This window comes from Daucus carota, chromosome 2, assembly GCF_001625215.2.
Source record: "Daucus carota subsp. sativus chromosome 2, DH1 v3.0, whole genome shotgun sequence".
NCBI classification, from domain to species: domain Eukaryota; kingdom Viridiplantae; phylum Streptophyta; class Magnoliopsida; order Apiales; family Apiaceae; genus Daucus; species Daucus carota.
This window is the reverse complement of record NC_030382.2, coordinates 51817370-51838141: the sequence shown is the minus strand read 5'-3', so window position 1 is coordinate 51838141 and position 20772 is coordinate 51817370. Positions and strand designations below refer to the sequence as shown.

At 34.5% G+C, this 20772-nt stretch overlaps 2 protein-coding genes across 6 annotated transcripts; both read right to left on the bottom strand.

The window, feature by feature from the left end:
• Positions 1–960: 960 nt before the first annotated feature.
• On the bottom strand, positions 961–6230 carry LOC108205584 (pentatricopeptide repeat-containing protein At4g01400, mitochondrial). 5 transcript variants are annotated; one of them, XM_017375535.2, is made up of 4 exons: positions 4734–6230; positions 2655–3038; positions 2464–2519; positions 961–1635 (listed from the first exon to the last, which is right to left on the bottom strand). In XM_017375535.2, the coding sequence occupies exon 1, from the start codon at positions 6208–6210 to the stop codon at positions 4792–4794; it is 1419 nt and encodes a 472-aa protein (XP_017231024.1). In that variant the 5' UTR covers positions 6211–6230; the 3' UTR covers positions 961–1635; positions 2464–2519; positions 2655–3038; positions 4734–4791. The 5 variants fall into 5 exon arrangements, with proteins under 5 accessions (XP_017231024.1, XP_063944134.1, XP_017231022.1 ...); XM_064088064.1 differs by having other exon boundaries at positions 2655–2773; XM_017375533.2 differs by having other exon boundaries at positions 2464–3038.
• Positions 6231–10889: 4659 nt separating this feature from the next.
• Positions 10890–12629, bottom strand: LOC108207734 (uncharacterized protein At2g29880). Its single transcript, XM_064086356.1, has 2 exons — positions 11761–12629; positions 10890–11678 (listed from the first exon to the last, which is right to left on the bottom strand). Exons 1-2 carry the CDS (start codon positions 12115–12117, stop codon positions 11103–11105), a joined length of 933 nt encoding a protein of 310 aa, XP_063942426.1. The 5' UTR covers positions 12118–12629; the 3' UTR covers positions 10890–11102.
• Positions 12630–20772: the final 8143 nt, after the last annotated feature.

The following is a 20772-nucleotide window of genomic DNA, read 5'->3' as shown; positions in this document are numbered from 1 at the left end:
CTAAGAAAATCGGACATAAAAACTTACAAGTTCTATTTAACAACTTAATTCTACAGGGTTTAAGGGTTTTACTCCAAAACCCTAATTTGCAGCGTAAAAAAACAAAAACAAAAACATGCAGCCTTTTAACCTAGCCATATATAAGCACAATCTATATGTCAAGTACAAAAGTCTCACCTACGTACAAACATAAACACTAAGCGATCATGCAATTACATACATGCATGTGAATTTGATACCTTTTGCTTCTTAATTTCCGAGTAAACCAAACCTATAATCACTCCCTGTTTTTAGTTTACGCCAACAAATTTACGTAACGTCTGCGCTCGATAATCCTGCACTCTTTTACGTTTGGAGTTTGGACATGTCCTGCATTATAGCCCATAAAAACTCTACTTTTACAGAAAATAATTTTTGATATATATAAAATAGATTAATATAATATATATATATATATATTCGAAATAACTAATAAGTGAGAGAAACTTTAATTAAAAAAAATTAAGGTATAATAAAAAGGTATCACGTGTCCAAATTATGTCAATATAAAGTATGAAAAATTATTATTATACTTTAAAATAATTAAATGAAAAATTATATACATGAAATATAAAAATCAAATACAACCAGGTATCATAATAATATTAAAATAAATCCAATTATAAATTTTGTAAATATTTTTTATGTGTATAATATAAGTATAGACACCAATTCTTTTTTTAATATCTTATGTTTATTCAATTTTTTTGGTTAATTCAATAAAAAAAGAAAAAATCAAAATACTCAAACAACCATAACCGAATTAATCAATACTGATTTTTTTGATATTTAGTCAACAGAACCCTAGTTCAGTATATTCGATTAGCAGATGCTCTTGACAACTTTGTCATAACCTTTCCGAATTAAGTAAAAATGATATGCATTCTTTTTGCCCTATATCGGTGGGATATAATCGAATGATTTAATTTACAAGCATCCTTTTTCCCTTTTTATTTTGGCAAACTTGAGAATATACATTAAAGGAAGGCCGAGAATACAAGAGAGGGAGCTTTAACAGCTAACCCAAAGCAAGAGAAAAAACCAACTTAAAATGACAAACTAGAGATCCCTATCATCATCGCAGCTCTTTACCCAAGCAAAGTAGCTAGAAAATTAAAATAGAATTAGACAGGGCCATTCTCCGGAAAGAGACTGCCACCTGCACCCGAACCCCAAGTGCTCACACCAACTTCTTTCACCCCAGAACTAGAGCCAACACCACCACCAAAAACCAACTTCAATTTCTTACCTGCATTGTCCTTGGGCTGCATTTAGGCTGCATCTCCCACCCATCTGCTTCGATGCTTCACCAACAAACATCTCCCTTTTCCCCTTGCCTTCCAGTGCTTCCACTTCCATATATTTTTCCTACAACTTCATTATTCGGCTCTTTAATTTGAATACCCATGTTCCGTCTACGACCCACATGCACCAGACCCCAACAGTTTGGTTCCCACCCAACTTCACTGCCCATAGACGCCCTCGCAGCAGCAGAGAACTGAAGCGCGCTACCAGCAATGCCAAATTCTCTGCAACTTGTATCTCCAAGTTCAACATACCATCATATATTCTAAGAAAATATTCTCAGCGTCGTGTCTGGTAAACAAATGAGGTTTCATTAAACAAATTTGCACCAATCTGAACAATAATTTCTGAATAATTAAAACTTTGGATGAATAGATAATGTGGATGATGAATGAATAATCTTGTTTGGTAAATTGAAATAAAGTTTTTTGAACAATACATTTATTTGATATAACCTTAATAAATAAAGAAACATTCAAAAAATAATTATATAATTTATAAGAATAGCATGAAATGATATATGTTCTTTTATTTTAAAACTGAGATACCACAATATGTATCAATATATTTAATGGTATATAATATAATAAATTGATAATAATATATTTTTTTAATAAAAAAGAAACATATTGATATTAAATAGTCTAGGAAATTTATAAGTTCTGAGTTAAAAACAACGAGATGCACTTGTTTAAACTTGGATGAAATAATTATTCAAAAGAAAACATAACTTTACTGACACAAAAACATAACTTGGTGATTGTTCACTTCTGATGGAAATAATTGCCTTTTTCCAGTACTCCCTCTGTCCCCTCTGTCCCATTGAATTGTATACATTACTTTTTGACAAGTTTTTTAAGACTACTTTGAAGCATAGTTCCATAATATTTTGTTTTAAAATTTCTTTTCTAAATTAAAGTTTGATGTTTAAACATTCATTCATAAAAAAAAACATTATGGAACTATACTTTATAAGAGTCTCGAAATGCGTGCAAACAGTAAAATTATACATCCCAGGGAAATGGAGGGAGTAGTACATAAGACAGCAACAAAAGAACTAACTATATTTCTAATGTATAATGTCAATACAAGCATATACAGAAGTTAAAGAGTCCTTACAATTGCCTTGAAGTCCTTCATCTTGCTTGATTCCACCTTCAGGTTTTCTTTGTTATCTGCAAAAAAACAAATAGAAATCTGAACAATCTAATCAATTAGCACTGAACCATACATATCATAATGGAATGTAGTCATAATGTCATATATCATCCATTCACTACAGCTATCTTGAAGTTGTTAATTGTCCTGACCAATGAGTTGACTTCCTTGCACGTACGTTAAACATAGCAATATAATATATAGATGGAGGCAAAAAAGGAACTCAAAACTTGATTTTGCATTGTAGTCATCCACTTGATTCAGAGTACACCTACAAACAAGTCATAAAAGCACCATATTTAGTAAAGGTAATGCTTGCTTGGATAGAAATCTGGATGCTACCCGACTAAACATCACTTTCATGTTCATCTCTATAGAATATGTTAAACTGCATAATCCAGGACACTAGAAACCAGTGGGAAGTCTTGTTGAGGAGATCGAACGGAGTGTTCACGGACACTGGAAACCAGTGGGAAGTCTTGTTGAGGAGATCAAACAGAGTGTTCACGAGGAGAGATAGCAGCTTAATCCATTTACTGCATTAAATTTATTAAACCTTAGTATTATTGAGCACTGTGCATTGTATCTCTAAGTAGTTACTGGTAGTTATTTGTTAGCTGGTATTTGATTTTTGTGGGCAGGGTGTGCCCCTAGCTTGTACTTGCCCATCTTCCGGTTTTAAAATCTAATATTTAGCAACAAAAAATATCTTGATCTGGAAATCAGTTTCTAAAGTACAATGCTTTCAACGGTGGGAAGTTTGTGGTATGTTTTCAACCGCGTGGATTGCAAAACCATTAATATACTCAGAAGTGAGAAGTTTGTTGGATTATATCTGCTCTTGCCGGTAAAGCCCAACTGATGCCTTTGTTGGTTGGTGGTGGGGCGTTGAGAAGAAAAAGGTTTGGTGCAGCCGCAAAAGAGAGAGAATAGAGAAAAATTACAAAAAACTTAAGTTAAAGAAAGATTGTCCAGTTTTGAAGAAAAAAATTATAAGGTTCGTTAATATTCTATTTGAGCTAATTTTTCCCATGCTCCTTAGTAGTTAATCTATAATATGAGTATAACGGTATTATATCAGTGTTCTATATTTATGGACGAATTTGTTTAACCAACTTATATCAAGATTGTTTAACCATACCGCCAGAAACCCTAGTTATAAGGATACCGTACTAATCAGCACATGTTTTACCTATTTAGTTGATGTCACCTATACATCAGTCTGCGATGTTTATGTTATCATGTCATTTAAGTTTTTTTTTTTTTTTTTAGTTCATTTAAATTGAAATAATCATGTAGAGTAAATTGCTTCATATGGACTAACTATCAAATATTCCTTTTAAGTTTTAACATCTGGGTTTGAGCCAATACTTTACAAACTTTGGCTTTTTCTATTTCTATTGTGTCAGGTTGATTGCACACTAACTAATAAAAAAAAAAATTGTCAATGTTTTCAACATTCTGTCTTGCTTCTATGTCAATTCTACTAATAAGGTGCAAACTGCAAAATAACAGATATTACAAGGTCAATCAACTCTCAAGGGGTTCATAAAACTCCAAAGGACCCACAACCAAAAGATATTATATAACAACCAATTATTTTCCTCTTACTTTGTCCAGCACTTGTAAGTGGTTTTTTTCCCAGAAAAGAAAGTCATCAAAAAAATTCAGCAGGTTAGAGCAACTCCAATGCAATACTATACTTGGTTCTATTGCTATATTATAGCATCAAAAGTAAAAAAACTCAACTCCAAAGGAGTGCTATATTTGGATGCATCCATGCTTAGATGCATCCTTGGTTCTATATTTGAAACCAAGGATGGATCCATCCATGTTGCCACATTATCAATAACTAGAAATTGGAAAGTAGTTAATGAGTTAATGAGTTAGGTAAAAGTTAATGAGTTGGTTCCATATAGAAGTTAGGTAAAAGTTGATGAGTTGGTTAAATTTGAAACTAGTTATAGAACTTAGCATTGGAGTGCAAGTTTTATTTTAGCACCAAAAAACACTTTTTGGTGCTATATTATAGCAATAGCAATAGATATATAGCATCTAGCATTGGACTTGCTCTAAGGCCAATAGTACTGACCAACAGATTATCATTACTTCAACTTAATATTTTAGTTTGTATATGTAATTATGTATAATTCACTTGGCCGTTTACATTGACCTAAAAGATATAGACAACAATATTATGACAATTGGCACCATGGAAAGAGTAACCGCACCTGGGAGCCAATTTGATACAGAGTGAGAATTGACATGGACCCAGAGATCAAAAAACACTCAAAACTTCTTTCTTCTAGTTTGTATCTTCCTGTTCATATACTCTTCCAAACCAGCACCTGCCTCAACTATCTTTGTGTGAGGCTTTATCTCCACCTTCAAAAGTTTTTTCAGCGTATCCTCCACTCTTAAAACTTCATCCTCCGCGTCGCAAATCTGAGCTACTATCTCTGCCCAAGTATCTACATGAGGAGCTTCTCCGAACTTCAGCATTTCGACTAACAACTCGCAAGCTTCCTCAATCTTACCAACATTACATAAGCCCTTGATTAACACATGAAAAACTGAAAAATGTGGAGAAAAACCTTTACGTATCATTTCCTTGGTATACTTGTTGGCATCATCGTACAATCCCTGGTTACATAATCCACCAACTAAAGTCCGATACGAAACCAGATTGGGTAAACAACCATTTCTATACATATCCTCAAGAACTTTTATTGCATGAACTGCCTTGTTTTCCCGACAAAACCCAAATATAAGTGTATTATAATGAACAATATCCGGATTACATCCTTTCACCTTCATCCTACAGAGAAGCTTATAAGCCTCTCTAAGTTTCTTCTTCCTACACAAACTATTCAATAAAGTCGTGTAACTCAACGCATCAGGAACAAAGCCTTTATTCAGCATATCCTCCAACAAATCAGCAGCCTTACTAACCTGACTCCTCCTACACAACCCTTGCATCACTATTCTATACGACTCGACATCAGGAACCAAATCCCTCTTAAACATTTCATTAAACAACTTATACGCAATACTCAAATCACCATTCAAACAGAAAGCAGACATCAACACATTATATGATTCGACATTAGCCAAGACTCCATACCTATGAGCTGACCTAAACAAGTCCAATGCTGGCCGGAGAAACCCGCGGCGAGCAACAAGAACTCTCAGAATAGCATTGAGGTGTCTAGGCAACGGCTTGGTGTTAAATTCAAGAATTGTGTGGAACATCTTGAGGGCCTTTTCGGGGTGATTGGTTTCGCCATAAACCCGAATAAGTCGGGAGAAGAGAGAAGGGGAAATGGGGTAATTTCGAGATTTGAGTTGAGCAAGTAGGGAATTGACGTGAGAGAAGTGACGGGTGTGAGCTAATTTGAGAATGAGGGAATGAAAAGTGGAGTAAGAAGGGTGGAAATTGGGTTGAATTGAAGCTAAATCGAAGATCTCTTTGGCAAGAAGAGGGTCGGATTGAGAGGAAATGAGCTTTTCAACTCGATTTTGAGACAGGATTGAAGTGGGTTTTGATGAATGAAGAAGACGACTTGTTATAAAAAAGATTTGATTATTACAGGGTTTAAGGGGGTGTGAAATCAGGCTCATCTCTGCGGGTGCTTGAGATTGTGATTTGTATAATTGTATGTGAAGGCGAGAACCTTTATAGCAGCGTGAATTAAACAGGGAAAACATCGCTTAAGTCAGGTCAAAGTTGGGTTATCCAATTTAAAAACACTGCGTTTTATACCCGTTGAATGTATTCGATTATTTGCGTGTCCCAGACACATATTATCACTTTTTAATTATGTGTATATCACTTCCAAATTATGTGTATATGATGCGTATAAACCTCTCCGTTACACAATTATACGATAGACATATCTTGTTTTTGTCAATGAACTGACTCCTGATTTCTTAAAAAAGGAGATGGATGAATTAGTTGAAGATCAGGGATGAGTATCCAGCCCGCCTCGCTCGACCCTGATCTGATCCCTACTTCGTTCGGGTCGGGGATTTGGAGAATTTTTTAGCGGTGGGGTGAGGATCGGGGAAATTTTTATAAAAAATTTGGGGATCGGGTCGAGGTCTAAGGTCTCCCTGCCTCGATCCCCGACCCCGATTGTGTATATATATAAATAATAATAATTATTTATATAGGCCAACATTCCAGTTTATATCTATTTTTTTGCCAAAAGTTTATATCTATTTTAAGTAATTTAACAATTAAAATTTGATGAAAAAAGTATATTTTCGAAACTGATTCTACAACAGAATAATTCTGGATGATTATTATTCTATTATAGAATCATGTTGAGAATGGGGACCCTATTTATATAAGAGAGTATGCTATGGAGTGCTACCCTATTTATATATATTATGCTAAATAAATTATGAAACATAGATACTTGGGGAATTTGGACGCGACACCGACTTTAATGCTCTTGTAAATTGTAGTTGTGTAATTTATTTTTAAAATTTTCTTTTTATGAATTAAAGTTTAGATGTTATATTTTTATTCAGAAAAAAAAATCTCAAAAATAAGTTACGGAACTATATACTATAAGAGCATTGAAATGCGTGTCGAGCAGTTGAAAAGAAACGTATACAATTAAATGGGACAGAGGGAGTAATTTTTATAATATAATATAATTTAAAAATGATCTTTATTTTTATTGATTGATTATAAATATATTGTAATATAATATATTTTAAATTATCGTTTATTAATGTTATAAATCAATTTTAATAAGATTTGATATTGAAAATATAAAATATTATTATTTTATTAGTATATTAGGAGTTAGTAGTTAGTAGTTTTTATATTAAAAAGTATATTATATATTATAGAGTTATTATTGTTTTATTATAAATTAAAATTCCCTGAATCCCCGCAGAGATCTCCATTTTCCGTTCGGGGCGGGGATCGGGGAGGAAAATAATCCTCGTTCGGGATTCGGGGCGGGATAAGGATGAGTATTGAATTCGGAGATCGGGGACCCCGATCCCGAAGTGCCCCATGCCCATATAGTTTTCATGAAACGACAATCCAAATGCTCTTAAAAGAGAATAAATCATGTAGTTTAACCTGATGTAAATACAATACTTATATAACGTATTCTTTTTTCTCTATGAAAAAATACCATCTTACGTTCAAAAAATAAGAAACAAATAATGAAATAAAAATCAATGCATAAAAGTCTCAAATACTCATTATCTAATAAATACATATCGTATTCAAAAATCAACCCGTTGTCGTAAATTAGTATATATAAGTTATTTTGTTTGTGCTCATAAACATCGCGAGTAATTATTATCTAATCGATGTTAAATGTCACATAAAATATATTGTAAAAAAAAATAACAACAATGTAACTGAAAAATTACCATTTTAATGATACAAATTTAAACATTATCAGTGAATAAAAATAAAATCAATATTCATGATACTTCTATACGTTATTCTTAGATATATGAGAATCAATATGTATATATAAAGGAGAATGCAGGGCTTCTCTAGAATTGTTCGATTCAGTCTTCTAATTTTCTCAAATTTCAGAGAGAATATATAATTATAATTAAAAAATCAAGTTTAAGAATTCTAAAGATAATATAATTCTTTTCTTAGCGAATTCTAAAGCTAATACTCTAAAATCTAAAAAAGAAATTATAAAAATAATACGATTTTTTCTCTTATTTAGCAATAAATAATATAATTCTTATTTTTAATTACCAGCTTACTAACAAAGTCGACCACCATAGCTCCGCATCTACTGCACCATCATTTGATAAGGCCACTACTGGACTCACATGAGTCACATAGCGGTAAGGTTATTTGGAGTCTCTACAAATTTTCCGTTTAATTTTTCTAATTTTTTGAGAAAAAACATATAAAGTGGCTAAAAAATAGTAATTATAAAAAAGATATAATTCTAAATAATTAAAAAATAGGAATTTTAACAAAAGTATAATAACTAAAATCTATGAAAATCTAAGGGGCTGGTATTGTATCATGACTTTTAATGACAAATTTTGGGAGGATGATTTTGATGGATTTTATAGACTTTTAATGACTCTCGTTGACTTCTTAAAGATTCCAAAAACAATTCATGACTCCCGAGACAATGACTTTTAAAAACTTTAACAGACTTTTTTTTACAAATTCATGACTTTGAAATACTTTAATAGACTTTTTTTAAAATCATAAATAGCCTATCTGAAACCCTCTCGATCTTCTGCTATACCCTCTCGGTCTTCTGCTATACCCAAGTTGGGCGTATGTTCACAAATTCGGCGACTACAAAATCGAGTACAAGGTATTATTGCTGTATTATATATACAATAATACTGTTTACTGAATCATATTTATAAACATAATGTTAATTGTGACCTTGTATCAGATTTTTGTATTCACTTTTGATACCATAAATTTACGGATTTTAGGGTTCGAGAATTATGTGCTTTTCACTCTTCATATTTAATAATGATGCAGAGCTATAAGTGCTATATCAGTAACCACTATTGTTATCATGCTATGTTTATATAATCTCTCTCTGTTTTGCAGCCCTTCCATTACTATAATATCTTATGTGTTTTTTATTTCACTTTGTGTTTTTTGATCTAGCTTTATTAATTTGTAGAAGATCAGCTACCCTCACCAAAGTTACTTATTAAAATGAACATAAATATGGATATGGAAAACCAAGAAGAGGAAGAAAAAGAGATGGCTGATGAGGAAGAAAGGAAAAAACAACGACAGGAAATTTTAAAAACTTTGTTGACAGTTTATGAAGAAGTGCTCCGTGTGCTCAATAAGCACACGATAACCCTATCTAATCAAAGCATCCCACGTTCACTAACTAGGCGACCTGTCAATTCAAGAGGATATGAATATATTCATGGTGTTTTAAATGATGATCCTGAACACTTTCGAAAACTTTATAGGATGTATCCGCAAGTTTTTCTTAAGCTATCCAAGATTATTAGAGAAAAAACACTTTTGAAAGATACAAGATTTATATGTATTGAGGAGATGCTTGCAACTTTTCTACTTGTTGTTGGTCAGAATTCCCGATATTCTCATGTTGGTGAAACATTCAACCGCTCACATTTTAGTACTAGTCAAAATTTCAACAAAATTCTGAAAGTTTTGAATAAAATTGCGGTGGATTTTATGGTTAAACCTGGTTCTTCAACCCCGGAAAAAATCAGAGAAAGTACAAGGTTTTTTCCTTATTTCAAAGTAAGTACCTTTTTTTTTCTTTTCTTATTGGGTGTATCATTATTACTCGTAGATGTGATAACCTACATCTTATTGTACTCCAAGAGTATCTGCATCTGGATGCGGTGTTATCATTGTACCTTTTAAGTTCTGGCAGTAAAGAGATTTCTGAAGTTTATTTTGATCCTACAAATGATAAGTTCTGATGCATGGCATTGTACTTTACTATTTCTATATTGATTAGGTGTTGTATGAAGGATTTGTACTTAAATTGTCTCCAAGTACTTCACTTGTGTTTGCAACTGAAACTGTTTAGGATGTTATGATCTGCTTGTAGGTTAGTCAATAAAGTATGGAGGATTTTGTCCTAAGCATTTAAAGATTTTAAGTTGCCAACTGGAAATTTGTTTCTTTTAGTTCTCTTAAATCTATATAAGTTCACTAAGAACCCAAGTCTCATTTTAATATCTCCTCATCCCTTCTCTCCTTGAATTCTTCTGAAGCAATATCCTCAAGAAGTTCTGCTGAATTGGCTTCTGCACTGGATGAGATTAGGCAACTTAAGCTTCAGCTCGAGATGGTAACTGATATAGTATGGAAAGAGTTGTTCTGACTGTTAATTCCTTTGTGAATTTCTAGTTCCTGGTATGCAGTAAAGATTAGGCAGCAAATAGTGACACTAAAATATCAGTAAACATAAAGCAGCACCAAAAGATTTTATAACTAAACAAGATGCTGAAGCTGATGTATTCAATATCCGGGCACTAATAATCTGCATTTTCATGAGCAAAATACCAGTGTCAAGTATACAGCAGGGTCATTATTAGCTTTTGATATATTTCTGATCTTAACTTGAGTTGCATACACCTCTCAGGTCCCTAACACCAGAAAGACGATTACAATGCTCCAGCTCTTGTAACAAAGTCCACAGAACTTCCAATGTACCCAAAATTTATTATGAATTAATTATATTTAGAAGTTTAAAGCCTTCACCACTGGTGTACAGACCTCTGTTGGCATATAATTTTCTCAAATACTACCTCAACAATGCTAACAATAAAGCAAACACAATACTACCACTATTGATGGAAGTGGTTTTGCAATTCACAGAGCACATTATAGCTCAATAGATCCAAATATAAAATCTAGCAATTGATAAAAGCAAAGGTCCAGCAGCCAGCAAGTACCACAATTTTAAAAACTGATCCAAATATAAAATCTCGACAAAACAAACATTGAATTTTATTGTAGCCTCAAAACTTTAACATTGAAAGTACTTGAATAAGCATGGAAGAAAACTAGAAGCATCAGAACTCGGTCACCAATGATATGATCAAGCCTTCTGCTTTTCATCAGAATTCTAGTGTCACATATCTAATTCAAAAATTACCCAAGCATAGCGTTCATCAGGGGTCATCTTCACGAACACCATCTTCTTTGCTCTAGTGTTAAGTAATTTAAGCGCCCTGAAACGTGTAAGCTGATCCAAATCAGGCAAATCTTTGATAAGATCCCAACAGCTACAATCATCATTATTAAATGACTTAACAGCTTCAACCATCTTCTCAACTGAGTGACTAATTTGCATTATAGCATCTGGCTGACTAGCATTGGCAGAAGAACTAGAATTTCCCTCGAACTCAGACCGGTTGCGCTTTTTAAGTGTTGGAGGGGGAGGAGCATCAAGATTAATAGATTCAGAAGGTTGGGTCAAAGGATCTTCAAAATCATCCGGTGTATAAGCTTCAGTATTATAATCATAAACTAAATCATCCAAAGGTTGATGTTTTTTACTTGCTTCATTGTCATAAGTTCTTGCATCAGTATCATCTCTTAGTCCGATGGCATTCTTTCCGATAGCAGTTCCATTTCCCACTGCAATTCTTAAATCATCATAATCTCCAAAAGTGTCCGTACGATAACTTTTGTGCGTAGGATGTACCTGATGAAAAACAATATGTTAGTATAGTAATCATGTCAAAAGTTGGAAAAAAAACTCAATTTTTAATAAATAAATAAATAACCTTAAAATACTCCTCCCAAACTTCATCTGGAGCAGTAAATTTTTTTGTTATAGGATCCCATCCAAATCCAGAATTAAACAGCATCAATCTTGAATAGTTGGTGTATCTAGCTTTAAACCACTTCAAACGACTAACATATTGAGGATGAGTTCTTTGACAACCAAGCTTTTCATTCAGAACAGGAAGAATCTTTTTCTCCACGGTAACCTTCGTGAATAAACCATTACTATCTCGCCAACCACGTTTTGCGGCATCAACCATGAGATTCAATAACTCATTACTTTCCTCAATTGTCCAAGTCTTATACCCAGCAGTTTTTCCTTTCGGATTGTCGTTCTCTTGACATGCATCGCCCATTTTTCTGTGTATATTGATACATATATGTGTGTATGCAGAAGAAATAAAAAACAAGTAACGTATACATTAGCTGAAGCAAGTAGATCTATATATATCTAAAAACACATAATGATAATAGAGAATCATAATAGAGAAGAAAAGGAACCTTTTTCACAGAGGATGAATTGGGGAGACTTTTCGCAGAGGTTGAACCCTAGGTTGGAGCGACCGGTTAATTGAGGGAAGATAAAGTCATGTCAAATCTTTTCAAGAATGGCCTGACAATTTTCTGAAAAAATATATGCAATATTCAATAGAAAGTCATTAAAAGTCTATCAATTATATTTTTCCACCAAAGTCATTGATATATTGAATAACAACTGACTTTTAATAACTCTTTAAAAGTTGTAATTCAATACCTCAAACTTTGAAAGACTTTTTAAAAATCCTGATACAATACCTCTTTACTTTTAAGGAGTATTTAAAAGTCTTAATTGAATACACCAAGATTTTAAAAGTCAATAAAAGTCATTAAAAATCAAGATGCAGGCAGCAGGGATGCGAAACGTCAGGACTTCGAGATGGCGAAGCAAATTTCATGGCAGAGTGGAGTCAAGACAAGAAGGATGGAAGGAAGAGAAAGCAGCAAGGCTACAACATGAAGAAGCTTTTGATCTAGAAAAGAAAGGGGTGCATGCACTAAGTGAAGAGGAAAGACTCTCCCTCAAATTCTCTATACTGAAATATTGGTTTTTATTGGACTATGAGCTCAAAGAGGCAATTACTAAGGATAATCTAAAGCTTGCAAGAGTGGCGATACAAAGAATAAAGTTTCTTTCGCCGTATGTGAAACCAGATCTAATGAAGGGTGCAATAGAAGGAGATGAACAATCCTTAGAGATGCTCACGGACTTTCTTATACAGAAGGGTTTAAGTGAAAAAGCAGATAGACTAAATATCTCAGAGGTATTAGAGCCAATCTCTCCAAAGAAGATCGCGGCTGAAAAACGGGACCTGATTCTTTTCATTTGGGATCATAAGGAACTTGTTCATCCAAATGTTTTGAAGAATGTACGTCAGGATGATGAAGAGTCTATTAATTTAGCATTGAGGCATATTCACTATGGGTCCCTTCAGAAAGCAAGAGAGATTAAGAAGAAGGAAGCTGAATCGTCAAAGATTGAAGCTGATGAAGTTAAGAAAGGGTACAAGGAAGCTCTTCTAAGGCCAACCTTTAATAAACCTTTAAGATTTGTTGATAAAGGCGGTGAGAAAAAATCAAAAGGTCTCGCTCCTAACAAGACGGTGTTTGTTTACAATATTCCGGCGGAGGCAAAAGTTCAAGAAATCTGGAAAGGCTTAAAGGCATGGGGTAAGGTGCTGGACATTTCTCTTCCGATTAAGAAGGACAAATTTGGTAGGAGATTTGGATTTGCTAGATTAGCATCCTTAAATGAGGCGGAGAAATTCATTTCTAGTGCCAATGGTAAGTTTTTTCAAGGCAATCAATTAAAAGTGCAATATGCCAAAGATTTCAAAAAAGATAAGGCAGGGAGCTCTCCTCCATCTCGAGTGGAATCCAATGGAGGTTCGGTAGAAAGCTATCCAGATGCTGGCTTTAATTTAGCTTCCCCCACTAAGTTTCTGGAATTTGAAGCAAGAAAAGACTTAGAGGAGGAAATTGGTAGAAGCATGGTAATTGAACTTTGGAAGCCTAGTTCGGTTACAGAAGTGGTTGACACTCTGGAAATGTTGGGTTTTGTAAATATTGTGGTTAGAGGAATTTCCAGCTTTAAGTTTCTTCTAACTTGGGATTCAGTTGAGAAACTTGAAGAAACTGATATTGAGCTGCTAAGTCTAGGCTTTTTAAGCTGTAAAAAAGCATCTTGGAGAGACATAATCCCAAATAGAAGGGCGATCATCGAATGTACTGGTATGCCTTGGGTATGCTGGAACTTGAGCAACTTATCAAAAATCCTTCAGGAGTGGGGAAGAATATGTGCGATTTCCAATCCAACAAATATGGACATGACCTTTCATAATCCAGTAGTGATCATTGATACTGCAAGACCTCGAGATCTCTTCAAATCCTCCTATATCAGGTTTCAAGGGGAGACTCTGAAGGTACATTCAAAGGAGATTTATGGGGTGGAATTTGAGGATGCCTATGATCAGTATTTATGTGCGGATTTAGAGGAAAACTCGGATAGGAATGTTGAAGGAAAGTCATGCTATGAAAATCCTTCAGAAGGGGAGGCGGAGGTTATAAATCAAGAGGTTAATGAGGAAGATAATTCTCTGTCTGATATATTGGCCGAGCCAGGGTTGAATAATGAAAAGAGTATAAAGGAGGGAAACTTTGAGAAGAGCTATCAAATAGATTTTAATTCTCCCTCTCTCTTCAAGAACTCATTTGGTGCAGAAGCTCTTGAGGATGGGAAGAATCTAGAGAAAAGAAAGGAACCCAGGAATTCAAGTGCAGAAAGCTCTGTGCTAAAGACAAACTTAAAAGAAGATCATATTGGGGACTCTCTTGTCAACTCAGCAAATAAGTCAGATCGCCTATCTCCTCAAAATGTAGAAAGGCTGGAGGACGAAAAATGGAAAGCAAGAGACAAGACCATATCTTCAAATTTCTCAGGTAATACTTCTTTTTCGTTGAAAGGCTCTAAGTTGGAAGATAGTATTAAAAATGGAGAAGTTGTTTCAGTTTCCTCGGTTGTAAATCATGTAAATAAGCTTCATTTGGGAAAGAAAAGAGGTAGGCCGGTAAAAAAGACCGGTAAGAAAGTGATAAAGAGCTTTGACATTAAAATCAAATCAAAGAGTGATGACCGCTTTTCTTCAATCCTTCCTAGCCTAGAGGAAGAGAGTGCAAAGGTGTTGGAGTCTTGTCTTTTAATGGGTTTAGGGCTGGAAATGTGCAACTCTGATGCATTGGTATGCATCAAGGACAGATTAAAGTAGTCTTGACATCAGATCTTCTGCAGTTATTTTGGTTAATGGATACAATATCTATATTGAGTTGGAACATAAGAGGTTTAGGATGTGCGATTAAGAGAGATAATGTCAAAAGATTGGTGCAAAAGCATAATCCTTCAGTGGTATGCATTCAAGAGTCTAAAATTTGTGTTAATGACATTTCTTTGAGAAGATCATTGGGGGTTTATGACCCGTTTTGTTGGGCAGAAGTTTTCCCTTCAGGTTTATCTGGAGGTTTGGTCTCCTTTTGGGACCCAAACTTGATACATATTGATAAGATCGTGGGAGAGAGGCATTGGCTCTGGATTACAGGGGTTATTAAAAGTTCCGGCAAGAAATTTCACTGCTGCAATATCTATGCCCCTTTGGATTCGTTTGCAAAAGTTCAATGTTGGAGTGAATTATCTCAGATAATGGAATACGCAGGGGAGGAAGGCATAGTCTTCATTGGAGATTTTAATTGTGTGCGTAATGAAAGGGAACGGACCAATTGTGTTTATAAGTCTAGAGACTCTGAGGCTTTCTCTGATTTTATTAAGTCTAATGCCTTAATTGATGTTAAATGTCAGAACTCGGTGTACACATGGTGCGGTCCAAACAATAAGAAAAGCAAATTAGATAGAGCTCTAATCTCGCTAGAGTGGGTAAATCATGAGGATTGGATTGTAAAAGTATTGGATCGGAAAACGTCAGATCACAGGGCAATACTTCTTTGTAATACAGTGGAAGATTCAGGGCCAAAACCTTTCAGAGTCTTTGACATATGGTTAAAGGATAGCGAGCTTATGAACAAAATACAGGTGGCTTGGAATAGCAGCAATAGGAATCTCATGTTCAAGTTCAAAACAGTGAAGAATTGCATAAGGGAGTGGAATAAACACGTGAACGGCGACATTAATGAAAAAATTGAGCAACTAGAAAAAGAACAATTTCAATTGGAAGAAGCAGGAGGAGATGCAGATTTGATAAGTAATGTGTATCAAAAGTTGTTCCAGATGTACGAATCAAGGGCTAGCATGTTAAAACAAAAATCAAGGATTCAATGGGATCTTCAAGGGGATGAGAATTCTAAATTTTTTCACAAGGTTGTGAATAAAAATTGGTGCAAAAATAAGATCTTGGGCATCATGTGGAGAGGCAATTGGATTCAGAACAAGGACCGGATAAAAGAAGCTTTCTTTAACCACTTTAGAGACTTCTTTAAGAAAAGATATGATCACTCAATTTTTAACTTAGGATCTCTGCTTGATAGCGGGCTGAATCAGGAGAAGTCTCAATGGTTATCACAACCTTTTTCAATGGAAGAGTTGGAGGAAGCTTTGAATAACAGTCCAGCTGATAAGGCTCCAGGGCCAGACGGCTTTAGCATGGGATCAATGAAGATGCTTTGGCCGTTAATTAAAGATGAGCTGTTGGATTGCATGATCAAATTTCAGACTAGTGGTACTCTCCCTGGAGGTATGAACTCGTCTTTCATTTGCCTTATTCCTAAATGTGTATCCCCAAAACACGTGCAGGAGTACAGGCCTATCAGCCTTATTAACTCAAGTATGAAATTGCTCTCCAAAATGTTAGCTTCTAGGCTATCCAAGGTCATTGGTAATATAGTTTCAGAGGAGCAAACAGGATTTATTAAGGGTAGACTAATAACAGACGGGATTCTAATGATTGGGGAAATCATAAATAGCATCAAGTCTAAACAAAGTGAGGGATTAATCTTTAAGATTGATTTTGAAAAGGCGTTCGACTCAGTGGATTGGAGTTTCCTTTTTCACTTATTAGAAAAGTTGAATTTCAGTTATGATTGGATTCGCTGGATCAAGGTAATATTGAAGTCTTCTAAAACTTCAATATTAGTCAATGGCTCTCCTACAAGGGAATTCTCCCCGGAAAGAGGGCTTAGACAGGGCGACCCTTTATCGCCGTTGTTATTTGATCTAGTTGCTCAGGTGCTGAGTTGTATGATCAAAAAGGCAGAGCAGCTTGGCATTATAGATGGTGTCAAAATATCGAATTCCTCGGAAGTGATAACACATCTCCAATATGCAGATGATACAGTTATACTCATAGGGAACTCTATGAAATCTGTGATGGGAATTAAGAGTATCTTGCAAGGTTTTCAACTGTTGACGGGGTTAAAAATAAATTTCGACAAAAGCCAGTTGTATGGCATTGGTCAAGATAAAGATCTAGTAGGCAACTGGGCAAGGATTTTGGGGTGTGCAGTTGGAGGTGATAGTTTTATCTATTTAGGTATGGAGGTACTTAAATCCTCCAGTTCAGTTCGCTACTGGGATCCTCTGATAGGCAAGGTCAAGAAGAAACTAGCAAATTGGAAGGGGAAATCAATATCGATGGCTGGGAGAGCAGTTCTCCTCAAGGCAGCAATTGACAGTCTGCCTACATATTGGATGAGTCTCCACAAAATTCCGCGAACGGTAATCAAGGATATTGACAGGATAAGAAGGAAGTTTTTATGGAGCTACACTAAATCCAATGGAGAGGTAAGTAACAAGATGCACTCTTTAGCTTGGGAGAATGTCTGCAGACCGAAAGAGGAAGGAGGGTTGGGCTTGAAATTGTTGGAAGAAAAAAACGCATCAATGCTCTTCAAATGGTGGCACCGTTGCTTTACTGAAAGGTCGAAGCTGTGGAATAAGATGTTAAAAAATAAATATGGCACGCATGTTTGGGTTGATCCAGGTTTGGTAGACAAAAATAAAAATATGTCTGCTACATTTAGAAACATTTGCAGGATCGGTGAGGGATCAAGCAATAATAGATTAAATGCTAGAATGCTTGTCTGGAGAGTATATAACGGTGAAAAAGCTTTGTTCTGGGAAGATTTTTGGACGGGCTCATCTCCTCTCAAAGTTACATATAGCAGATTATATGCTTTGTCATCTCATAAATGGACTAATATTAAAAGAATGGTGGATCTTTGGAAGGGGGGCGAATTAAACGGTGAATGTGCCTGGCAAAGAAGACTCAGGGCGTGGGAAGAGGAAGTATGGGTTGAGATTGAGAATATTTTGAAGAATGTTCAGTTATCTAGTCAGGAAGACCAACTGATATGGAGTAATACAGGAAAAGCTTACAAGGTGGGTGATGGGTACAAAGCACTAATCACTTCAAGGGGAGCTGACATTATATGGAATAACATATGGAAAATAAAAGCCCCTCATAAGGTCAGATTACTGCTCTGGAAAATCGAACATGGTATTCTTCCGGTTAAAGTCTTTTTAAAAAATAGGCTGCATGCTAGCAATTTTAATGTGTTGTGTGGATGGTGCGGGAAATATGAGGAAAGCTTACAACACCTTATGAAAGAATGTGAATTGGCAAATTGGGTTTGGGAAGAGATTGCAGTCTGGTGGGATATTCCTTTAAGTAGATTCAATTCAGCCACCTTCTCTCTAAGAAATATTTTCTCCATAATTGATGACTCGATCCTGAACAAAGCTTGGAAGTCGGTTGTTGCTGCAAGTCTTTGGTATATATGGATTTCTCGGAATAATAAGGTTTTCAACCTCTCAACTATTGACAAGAATTCTCTGATAAATAATGTCAAGATGAGAGTGTATAGCTGGTTATTGTCGTCAGGTCTGATAGAAAATGATCATTGGAGAGAATGGAAGCACATCCCTCGTTCTGTAATCCAGCAAAGTTGGCTGAGGAAGAGGGAAAAATTATGGGAGGTATGTAAAAAGAAATATGAGATAATTTGCTTGGTGGATGGTGCATTTCTACAGGGTCCTAAAGCAGGCAAAGGTGGATGCATAAAAGATAGGGATGGAAATATTTTGTTCATTTTCTTTGGACCCTCCAATGCTTTAAATAGTTTTGAAGCGGAGTGGGATGCGGCTATTTTTATGATTAAATCAGTCCTGGAGCACAAGCAAAAGTGGAATAAAATTTGTTTGTGCACTGACTCCATTAAAGTAATTAAAAAGCTTAAGAGAATCAAGAGAAGTCAATTATGGGGTGAATTGGGTCTGCCAGATATTCTAGGTGTAGCACTGGATAATTTTGAATTTATTCATTTGGGCCGAGAGCTAAACTTGGAAGCGGACGGCCTAGCTAAAGCTGGTATGCAGAAAGCCCAGATGGTAAAGGGTTGGCTATGAAAAAGCAGCCAGTCTGAGATTTGACAGTCAAATGTTTCAATTTCATAAGTTCCAAGACGCATGCCTCTCTAATTTTTAACAGCTCCAAGGTGTAGTCATGCATGCAGGGAACATTATTGCAGTCTTAATATCTTTCCAGGTCTTGGAAATATAACAAGCCTCCAACCCAGTTTAAATAGCTACTCAAAGAAGGAGTTGTAGCATATTCAGAAGACTACCTGGGATTGTTATCAGGGAAGGTATTGGGGGAAGGCAGCATGACAAAGGAAAGGAGAAAATGCATGGCGAAAGTAGTTACAGATTTTAGGATTATTGTAATCTTGGGTCACTTGGAAGATTTGGTATCATCTTGTTTGTAGTTTCAGCCGCATGCAGTAGGTCTAAATGTCTAGTTATTCTGCTTGGTTCTTAGTTTTCTTTTAGGTTTTCATGAGAAGTGTGACCCTTCTCCCGTTGTACTCGTTTTTCTTTAATGTTATGGCTTATCAAAAAAAAAAAAAAAAAATCAAGATGCAATACCAGCCCCTAAGTAGTTAAGAAATAAGAATCTTAAAAGAAAAAAAAGATAATTCCAAACAATTAAAAAATATGAATCTTAAAGAAAAATATAATAGTTAAAATCTATGAAATTGTATATATTTATCCAATTATAATTATAATTTTATCATAATGTCAATAATTCTTGATTAGTATTGTGTTTGAAGGGAGTGTGGCCCAAAATAATTCTTATCTAAATAATAATAATTTTCTATTAGTACTTTGTTTGACGGGAAAGCGGCTAAAATAATTTTTTTTATCTAAGTTATAATATAATTTTTTATTAAAACGAGCCGACAGCTTAAAATAATTTTTTATTCAATTATAATCTTTAACTTTATCATAATTATAATAATTTTTATTCGTAGTGTGTTTGACGGTAGGGCGATTCAAACTAATATCTATATTATAATTTTTTGTTATAGTATTGTGTTTAACAAGAGAGCGGCTCAGACTAATTTTTATCTATATTATTATATTTAATTTTATCATAATTCTGGCAAAAAAATTATCATAATTATAATAATTCTTGATTAATATTGTCTTTGATGAGAGGGCGGGTAAATAAATTTTTTTATTAGTATTATATTTTACATGAGGGCCACTTATACAAATGTTTCCATTAAATTATAATATTTTTATTAATGATATATTTAACGGGAACATGACTCAATTATAATATTAATTCGTATCAAAATTTTTAAAAAAGATTCTTGATTAATAGTATTGTGTTTCAGGGGAGGGCGGCCCAAATTAGTCTTTATCATAAATTTTCTATTAGTATTATGTTTGACCGAAAAACGGTTAAAACAATTTTTTTTATCTAAGTTATAATGAATTTTTTTATTAAAACGGGATCATGGATTAAAATAATGTTTATCCAATTATAATCTTTAACTTTATCATAATTATAATAATTTTTTATCAGCATTGTGTTTGACGGGCGACTTAAACTAATATCTATATTATAATTTTTTGTTACCGACAGCTTAAAATAATTTTTTATCCAATTATAATCTTTAACTTTATC